General features: G+C 50.5%; 1 protein-coding gene across 3 annotated transcripts in view; it reads left to right on the forward strand.

The window, feature by feature from the left end:
* ZNF142 (zinc finger protein 142) overlaps window positions 1-9,600 on the forward strand; it is a 15,389-nt gene extending 5,789 nt beyond the window's left edge. For all 3 annotated transcript variants that reach the window (XM_015585450.2, XM_006906717.3, XM_025043288.1), the window contains 5 exons: window positions 684-1,508; window positions 3,292-3,469; window positions 4,241-7,163; window positions 7,730-7,835; window positions 8,722-9,600. In XM_015585450.2, the coding sequence (XP_015440936.1) occupies window positions 684-1,508; window positions 3,292-3,469; window positions 4,241-7,163; window positions 7,730-7,835; window positions 8,722-9,191 (4,502 nt within the window). In that variant the 3' untranslated portion in view covers window positions 9,192-9,600. The remainder of the gene's footprint in view (window positions 1-683; window positions 1,509-3,291; window positions 3,470-4,240; window positions 7,164-7,729; window positions 7,836-8,721) is intronic.
* Window positions 9,601-10,192: the final 592 nt, after the last annotated feature.

The following is a 10,192-nucleotide window of genomic DNA, read 5'->3' on the forward strand; positions in this document are numbered from 1 at the left end:
ATCAGAGGTTATTGATGATCAGTGGCCTCTCTTGTCTGGCATTGATCCCCCTAAGATTTTTTTTTTTCCTGAATCCTTGTTTCCCAGTATCCAACTCAACAGAACAACGTTAGAAACCCATTGCAAAAAAAGAAAAGAAAGGAACAAAAGAAAGAAACCTATTGCACAGGGAGATATTTACTGTCAGGTCAATAGGAAGGATCTAATTATAGTTATTACCGGCTCCCCATGACTGAACTGATGAGCCAGTGTTTGGAAATTGGAGCACTTTATCTTCTCTTCAGTTCACTCCTTGTGGGGTTCTTTTCCTTACAAACAACTCTGCTGATCCTTCTACCTGCCGCCATGAACCCAGGCAGGAAGAACAAGAATGCCCCATCCAAACTGTTCTTTAGAGAAGCTCTAGACAAGGCTTAAGAATAGTGGGTTGCTTGGAGAAAGCAATTCAAACAGGCCACAGCAAGATCTGAGAAGTCTTTGTGATTTTGTTTCTCTAAACACTTGAATATCTCATTTCTTCTTTGAGACTACAGCATTTGAGATGCTATTGTTAGGTTTCCTGGAGAAATGGAAACGCCACATACTTTGTGTTTGGGAAAATTGTGTTTCTCCTATAATCTGGCCAGCTCCTGACCTATCAAAGAATCTCAATTGTCAACCCTCTCTGCCTCTCCTTCTCACAGGGGACATGGCTTCTGGCACCGAGTCCCTCTTCAAGACCCACATGTGTCCAGAATGCAAGCGCTGCTTTAAGAAGCGGACCCATCTGGTGGAGCACCTACATCTCCACTTCCCAGACCCCAGCCTCCAGTGCCCCAACTGCCAGAAGTTCTTCACCAGTAAGAGCAAGCTCAAGACCCATCTGTTACGGGAGCTGGGCCAGAAGGCCCACCGCTGCCCACTGTGCCACTACAGTGCCGTGGAGAGGAATGCACTCAACCGCCACATGGCCAGCATGCACGAGGATATTTCCAACTTCTATTCGGACACCTATGCCTGCCCTGTCTGCCATGAGGAATTCCGCCTCAGCCAGGCCCTTAAGGAGCACCTCAAGAGCCACACAGCAGCGGCGGCAGCGGAGCCATTGCCCCTTGGCTGCTTTCAGGAGGGCTGCAGCTATGCAGCGCCTAACCGCAAGGCCTTTGTGAAGCACCTGAAGGAGACCCATGGGACGCGGGCTGTGGAGTGCCGCCATCACTCATGTCCCATGCTCTTCGCCACAGCCGAAGCCATGGAAGCCCACCACAAGAGCCACTATGCTTTCCACTGCCCCCACTGTGACTTCGCCTGCTCCAACAAACACCTGTTCCGCAAACACAAAAAACAAGGCCACCCTGGCAATGAGGAGCTGCGCTGCACCTTCTGCCCCTTCGTCACCTACAACCCAGTGGCCTACCAGGATCACGTGGGCAAGATGCATGCTCATGAGAAGATCCACCAGTGCCCTGAGTGCAACTTTGCCACTGCCCACAAGAGAGTGCTCATCCGCCACATGCTGCTGCATACAGGTGAGGTGGCTTTTATCCTTACAATAATACAATAGTGGTGGTGATGATGATGAGGGTAGATGTGAGCTTTTATTGTGTACCAGACACACGAAGGCTTTGCAGCCCATTCATTGTCTCATTTGACTTAGTATCCCTAGAGATAAATCTAGTATTTGGAATTTATGAGCCTTAAGCCAAGTTTCATTCAGCTAGTAAAGTGGTCAGGCTAGAATGTGAATCCAGGCATTCTGATCCAAAGCCTGTGCTGTAATCACTGTGCTGTTGTGCCTCACCCTTAAGTTCCTGTCCATTTCTTCCCACTCGTAGTCCGGCTGGGGGAAGTCGCACTGAGCTTCTCAAAGGGAAGAAACCCAGATCAAGACAGATACCTTCCTTTGCAATTCAAGTTTTGGGATGTGCTGTGAGAGGTGGGGCGAGGGGACTGAGCCATTCATACACGTTATAGCTTTGGCAGCCATGACACTGAAACAGGATCACGTCTGGCGACCTGGAAGTTGCAGATATTTCAAGTCTGACTTTTCATTTGTTACCAGTATTACTGATGCTTCTAGTGACAATGAAGTCAGGCTTCCTGCTATAACATTATCCCATTTCTGGTCTCTGTAAGCATAGGAGAGCGATAAGACATTAAAAAATCTCATCAGAGACTCTAGTTTGGGAGGACAGTTTTAAAGCAACTTGGCCAAAGCCATTGTTGTTCTCACTGAACAATTCATTTCTATAAATGCTTTAGTCACAAAATGCTTTAGTCGCATTTTTTCGAGGCCTTTCCTAAAACCTTAAATCTATATAATGCTTTTAGTTTACAAAGTTCTTTCATATTATGTCATTTAATCCATAATAATAATCTTGTAAGGAAGGCAGGTAAAAATGAGAAACGCTGAAAATTTAAATTGCCTATTTCAGCATCACACAGCTAGCATCAGAACCAGAACCAGAACACCACCTTGCCTGCCTTTCACCATAGGGAAAGGGGCTAAGTGAGTGGGCAGGGATAAGAGGGAAGAGTCCTGAAGGGACATGACCCCCAGCTTCTTAGTGCCAGGTCTTGACCAACTCCATGGACAGCTCACCCTCAAGTTCTCACTGGGCACCACTGAGGACTTTGGAACATCTTTTAATCTTCATATCAGCCATGTGAGGTCAGTATTTTTGTCGCCCTCTTTTTTGGAGACAAGGAAACGGAGACTTAGAGGGGTTAAATAACCTGCCTAAGGCCATGTAATAATAAGCTGGGATTTGAGCCACCGCTTAATAGCTCTATGATTTCTCTGTGCCTCAGCTTCTTCCTCCGTAAAATGGGATAATCATAGCACCTGCCTCATAGGGCTGTCATGAGAATTCAGTGAGAGGAAGCATTTTTATAATGTGCTCAGAAAGGTGCCTAGCACAGAGTGAGCACTGTATACATGTTTGCTATTAATATCTTTAGTACTGTGTTAGACTTGAGTCAGAGTTCTTAAGTGAGTCGTTGGATTGTCTAAGGTTTGCTCCTCTTACACACAGAGAAGTGCCAACAAGCTGTATAACAAATCAGGAGTGGACTTTAAAGCCACTTTTGCAAAGTTCAGTCTTCGCTTTCTCCCATCTTCATTGGTATTGGAGTGGAGGAGTAGTTGTCTGAGAGGGCATTGACTTTTGTGATCAGCACGTGAAGGTTTTGCTCCTGCCTGGCATCAGGACAAACTTGGTGAGGGAAATGATCTGTCTGCTCACTGGATCTGTGTGTGACCTGTGTTTTCTTCCCTCTTGTTCTCACCCCTACCACCCACCCCTACATAAGGCGAGAAACCTCATAAGTGTGAGCTGTGTGACTTTACATGCCGAGACGTGAGCTACCTATCGAAGCACATGCTGACCCACTCCAATGCCAAGGATTATATGTGCACTGATTGTGGCTATGTCACGAAGTGGAAGCACTACCTCAGTGTGCACATGCGAAAACACTTAGGAGACCTCAGGTATGAGCACATGCATGCCCCCATCCCTCTCCCAAGAGCCTTATGCTAAGCTAGCCTCCTCTTGATTCGTCTATGGCCCCGTTGTTCTTCTGGCCCCGGGGAGACTCATAACGCCCTTCTCTGCTCCTGTCATCTCAGCTCCGTTGCCTACGGCTGGCCTCTGTGCCTGTGGCCCAGTCTGCGTGGTGATAGATAGGGCTCAGGGAAGAGAGTACAGACCCAGAGTATAGGCCTAGATACTAGAGTATCACTTGAATTCTCAGAGTCCAGTCTCAGGAAAGTAGATAGGCTATACTGTGGGCCCAATCCTGACCATGTCTAAATTCAGGCAAATTTCCCTCTGATCTCTAGCTAGAAGATTTCTCTTTATCTTTCGTACCTCCATGGGAGAATGGGAACTAGGCACAGAAACCTGCTCCGTGGGGCTGTAGGCATGTCATCTCCTTGGAAGTTCACAGTGGGTTGCTGATTCATGATATCTTTCCTTTAGGGAGAAATATAGAGTAGGGGCTAGAACAGAAGCCCTGAAACTAGACTGTCTCTGCACTTCACTTTGTAACTTCAGGCAAGTTATTAACTTCCATGCCTTAGTTTCCTCACTTGTAAAATGGATATCTGTATCGTAAGGTAGTAGGAAAAGAGTAAATTAGATGTACATACAATACTGAGTGTAGAGCCTGACCATAGTATTTAGTGACTGTTGGTTATTATGATTGAGTTATAATTGTGATTTTGCTCCTCCCCTCCACCCACCTCGTCCCCTCTTGCCAGATACCAGTGTAACCAGTGCTCCTATCGCTGCCACCGGGCTGATCAGCTAAGCAGCCACAAGCTGAAGCACCAGGGCAAATCCCTGATGTGTGAGGTGTGTGCCTTTGTTTGCAAGCGCAAATATGAGCTGCAGAAGCACATGGCTTCCCAGCACCACTCTGGCAAGCCAGCCCCACTCTACCCCTGTCGCTACTGCAGCTACCAGAGCCGCCACAAGCAGGCCCTGCTGAGCCATGAGAACTGCAAGCACACCCGCCTTCGTGAGTTCCGCTGTGCCCTCTGTGACTACCGCACCTTCAGCAACACCACCCTCTTCTTCCACAAGCGCAAGGCCCATGGTTACGTACCCGGGGACCAGGTCTGGCAGCTCCGCTATGCCAGCCAGGAGCCAGAGGGGGCTAGGCAATGTCCAACGCCCCCACTAGACCCGGAGAACTCAAGCCAGCTGTCTGCCCAGCCTGCTGAGCAGGACCATGACCCTGGGACTGTAGTGGACCCCAGTTTGGACCAGTCTCTGCCACAGGCCAGTGAGGAGAACAATTCCAGGAGACAGGATGGCAGTAAGGTTCCCCACGGGGATAACCTGGTTGGCAGCCCCTGTCCAGCACAGGCTGATGAGGGCAGCTGCACATTACACCTAGAGGCCCTGGGAGTAGAGCTGGAACCTGTGGCTGAGCCACCCATTGAGGAGATCTCTGAAACAGCCCCTGAGGAGTTCAGGCCCCTGGATCCCTCGGGGTCCCTGAGACTAGAAGGGCCAGATGGAACTTTGACAGTGATGTCTACCTTTGAAGGTGCTGGGACTTCTGGCTTGGGTGCTGAAGAAGAGCCCATTCTGGAAAAACCAGTCCCTGAGTCCCCCAACAATCCCCCCTCCTCAGAGGAACCCCCTAACAGCTGGGTAGGAACCTTCAAGGCAACTCCACCCACTGAGACAGCACCCTTGCCCCAGTTCCCCGAGTCAGAGTCATTGCTCAAGGCCCTAAGGAGACAGGATAAAGAACAGGCAGAGGCGCTGGTGCTAGAGGGCCGGGTTCAGATGGTGGTGATACAAGGAGCGGGGCAGGCCTTCCGCTGCCCGCACTGCCCTTTTATTGCCCGCCGGGAGAAGGCCCTAAGTCTGCACTCCAGGACTGGGTGCCAGGGCCGCCGAGAACCCCTGCTGTGCCCTGAGTGTGGGGCGAGTTTCAAGCAACAGCGTGGCCTTAGCACTCACCTGCTGAAGAAGTGCCCTGTTCTACTCAGAAAGAACAAGGGCTTAGCCCGACCAGATTCACTCATTCCTCTGCATCCTCTGCCCTCAGGCACCCAGGCCTCAGAGGCTGCAGAAGGTGGGAGGCCCCCACCTGCACCATTAGAAGTAGAGTTAGTGCTCCCAAAAGATGCTCCTTCTGAGCTTCCTGGGGGACCAGAAGAAATAGAGGAGCCTCTGGCCCCACTCTCTGGCTCTGTAGTACTTCCTGCAGGAAACTCCTCACCCCCTGAGAAGTTCTACTTTGAGCAGGGCAAGTTTCATTGCAACTCATGCATGTTCCTTTGTTCTCGGCTCTCCTCCATTACCTCTCATGTGGCTGAAGGCTGCCGGGGGGGACGTCGTGGGGGAGGAAAGCGAGGGGCCTCACAGACCCAGCCTCTTTTGTCCCCACTGAGCAATGGGGACTCTGCTTCCCTAAACAGTGGGAGTACAGAGTGCAGCCCTGGTGATGGGGACTCAGCTGTGGTTCCAAAGCAGAAAGGGGCTCGCTTCTCCTGTCCCACATGTCCTTTTAGCTGCCAGCAGGAGCGGGCTTTGAGGACTCACCAGACCCGGGGCTGCCCCCTTGAGCAGTCTAGGGAGTTGCACTGTGGCCTCTGCTCATTCACTGCTCCTGCTGCTGCTGCCCTGAAGCTCCACCAGAAGCGGAGGCACCCCACTGTGGCCTCAGCCCGCAGCCCCCGGCCCCCTCTTCAGTGTGGGGACTGTGGCTTCATCTGTAAACAGAGCAGGTGCCTACAGCAGCACCAGCGGCTCAAGCATGAAGGAGTGAAGCCATATCAGTGCCCTTTCTGTGACTTTTCCACTACCAGAAGGTACCGTTTGGAGGCTCACCAGTCCCGACACACAGGTGTTGGCCGCATCCCCTGTAGCTCCTGTCCCCAGACATTTGGTACTAATTCAAAACTGCGCTTGCACCGGCTGAGGGTACATGACAAAACACCCACCCACTTCTGTCCCCTCTGTGACTATAGTGGCTACCTTCGCCATGATATCACTCGCCATGTCAACAGCTGCCACCAGGGCACCCCAGCTTTTGCCTGTCCCCATTGTGAGGCCCAGTTCAGCTCTGAGACTGCACTCAAGCAACATGCTCTGCGCCGGCATCCTGAGCCTATAGCCCCAGCCCCTGGCTCTCCTGCAGAAGCCACTGAGGGCCCCCTGCACTGCTCACGCTGTGGGTTGCAGTGCCCCAGTCCTGCCAGCCTGCGAGGACACACCTGTAAACAGCACCCACGGCTCGAGTGTGGGGCCTGCCAGCAGGCCTTCCCTAACCGGCCAGCACTGGACGAGCACCGGAGGCAGCAGCATTTTAGCCACCGCTGCCAGCTCTGTGATTTTGCTGCCCGGGAGCGGGTGGGCCTAGTGAAGCACTACTTGGAACAGCATGAGGAGACTTCAACGGTAACAGCAGCCTCTGATGGGGATGGGGATGCCGGCCAGCCCTCTCTGCACTGCCCTTTTTGTGACTTTGTGTGCCGCCATCAGCTGGTGCTAGATCATCATGTGAAGGGGCATGGGGGCACCCGGCTCTACAAGTGTACAGATTGTGCTTACAGCACCAAGAACCGACAGAAGATCACCTGGCACAGCCGCATCCACACAGGGGAAAAGCCCTACCACTGTCACCTCTGTCCTTACGCCTGTGCTGACCCCTCCCGCCTCAAGGTAAGGTTAAGGACCATGGGGGCCAGGAATGGAAGGGTTACAGGCTGTGGAGTTAAACTACCTGGATTCCCTAAGCCTGATTCTCTCGAGTATTAGCTCTGTGACCTTCATCAAGTTCTTTAACTTCTTCAAGCCTCAGATTCCTCATCTGTAAAATAGGGATAATACTTCATAGGGTTGAAAAAACAGTGTACATTTATTGAGTGCTTACTGTATGCTGGGCACTGTAATTTGAATCCTTTCAAAAATAAGAGCTATAGTTACTTTTACTAGTTTCCATTTTTACAGATTAATAAAGTGAAAATTGGGGTTAGATTGCCCAAAGACACAAATAAGAAGTGGCAGAGTTGAGATAGGGCAGACCTGGGGTAGGCCCAGTGGGTTAGGTTGGTGTCAAAATGGCCAGACTAGGGATCCTGATTGGTAATGGAAGTATGGGTAGGATGGGAGCAGGGGTCAGGGTTACCTGCCAACAGTTTCTCTGCCTGCTTCCCCTATTTCCACATCCATCGAGTACCCAAGGATGCACATTTTCTGGGTATATTCTTTGCTTTTCCCTCTTCCAGTACCACATGCGGATTCACAAGGAAGAACGGAAATATCTGTGCCCTGACTGTGGCTACAAGTGCAAGTGGGTCAACCAGCTCAAGTACCACATGACCAAGCATACAGGTGAGTCTGCGAGATTTTGACAAGCCCAAAGGGTTCCCCTATTCCCTGGTACACCCAGCCTCCCAGAGGTGGTGTGGGCCTTACTCAGATTCAGAGTGCACATCAGTTTTCACATTGGGGGTAGTGAGTAGGCCAAATGGCCAGAATAGCTTCTCAACCAACTGAAGATGTATCAGAAACAGAAGAAAGGTGAACCTGAGAGCCTGGGCATGTGTACTTTGCAAAAACTTTCCAGGTGATTGTGGCACCAGGTCACCCACCTCTCATTGAGAACCCCCCAACTTAAAAATGAACGATTGAGGACCAGGTCTGCCTGGTTCCTGTAGACATGATGGAACTATCAAGAGTAAAGAGGAGGCAGTGGGAGGGTTCACCTGTGTTAATGTATCCTTTTTTCTCCTGGGTATGGAGTCCACAAACTTCAAGTTCTCAGAAGAGGGTTAATGATGGTATGCCTGTGATTTTTGCATACGATCTCTCCGTGTAATGGAATTGGTCTCATGCATTCCAAGGCCCTCCGTGTCTATGAATGCCACTTTTTTCACCCCTACCAAGTTCCATGAGTACCTCATGACTAAAAGGAGGTGGGAATCTCCCATTTGGAGACTCTATCATATTTAAGAATCCATTGCTATCAGGTGACTATTTAGGGGTCCAGTTAGTTATCAGCATTCATCGAGCATCTGTTGTATACAAGGGACTGGCTGTGTTGGGAGAAGGGCACAGAAACATCAGACAAGACTGGAACATTCCAAGATAAGATCATTAGTTAGCTTGCTGCTTGTGTTCTCTATGTCCTAGGATCATAATGACTCTTATGGTCCAGTGAATCTTCTCCCACCCCCTTCAGTGGTGATTTGTTCTCTGTCTTTGCCATGACCTACAGGACTAAAGCCATACCAATGTCCTGAGTGTGAGTACCGCACCAACCGGGCCGACGCACTGCGAGTGCACCAGGAGACACGGCACCAGGAAGCCCGGGCCTTCATGTGTGAGCAGTGCGGCAAGGCCTTCAAGACACGCTTCCTGCTGCGCACCCACCTCCGCAAGCACAGCGAGGCCAAGCCCTATGTATGCAACGTGTGCCACCGTGCTTTCCGCTGGGCTGCTGGCCTGCGCCACCATGCCCTCACCCACACCGACCGCCACCCCTTCTTCTGCCGCCTCTGCAGCTACAAGGCCAAACAGAAGTTCCAGGTGGTCAAGCATGTGCGCAGGCACCACCCCGACCAGGCTGACCCAAATCAAGGCGTAGGCAAAGACCCCACCACCCCTACAGTGCACCTGCATGACGTGCAGTTGGAGGATTCCAGCCCTCCTGCTCCTTCTGCTCCCCCAACTGGACCCGAGGGCTGAGAGCCATCCCACCTCCCGACAAGAAGAGGGTGTGGTCCAAGATGTGCAGACTGGAACCAGAGCTAGCCTGAGAAGCTCAGAACATAAGGAAAGGCTGGCTTTGGGGTGTCAAGGTGGCTGGAACCCTCCTAGGACTCTGGCTATAGTACTTTGAAGTTGATGGCTACATAAAAGACATGGATCACAAACTGATTTCAGGTTGAGGCACACTACTGTTTTTAACCTGTGAGGTCCTAGTTTCTTTACCATCACTCCACCAAAGTCCCTGGCTATAAGAATTTGGTTTTACTCATTCCATCTTCTCTTTCCTTTTTTACTATGTCAAGTCCTAATTTCATTCAACATCCTCAAAAGTTGTATCTAACCGCATGTGTTGTGCCTAATGCTCTATAAAGCATGTTAAACAGAATGATTACTAGCTTATAGATTCCTCCAAGTCCCTGTCTTAACATTTCTAGCTGTCATCTCGATCTGCCTGTCCCCTGTTAGACCTCTGCCTCTTTTTTGTCTCCTTCCATCTTCAGTGAGTGATTGATTCTCAGACAGGCCCAGGTCTGCCTTCTCTCTGTCTTGGTCCTTGCCCTTCTCCCTATTTCCAAGCCACTTTGTGTAGCTGTAGAGGGAGGTCTTGCACCCACTAAGCCTCCCTGGAAGAAGCTTTAATTCAGCATCAATCCTCAGACTGAGTCAGCAGCTACACTAGAGTTAAAGCACAAAGATGGTGTGAAAGGCAAATGATTGGGGGAGGGGTGGCAAATCTAATGCAGAATTCTATGAGTGCCTCACAGTGACTGTATAATTAATCATCTAAACTGGGACACACTGGGAAGATTAAAAAGGGTACTAGTAATAATTATGCTGGGACAGCAGACATAAACCAGGACTGTTTCAGGCAAACTCTTCAGGAGGGCTGGGATCTTGCAACCCATTGTCTGCTGCTTTTGCCCTGCCCCTTAGAAGCTATACTTCTGTACCCTTCCTATGTAGCACATGCAGGGGGA

This window comes from Pteropus alecto, unplaced genomic scaffold, assembly GCF_000325575.1.
Source record: "Pteropus alecto unplaced genomic scaffold, ASM32557v1 scaffold110, whole genome shotgun sequence".
In the NCBI taxonomy this organism is placed as follows: Eukaryota; Metazoa; Chordata; class Mammalia; order Chiroptera; family Pteropodidae; genus Pteropus; species Pteropus alecto.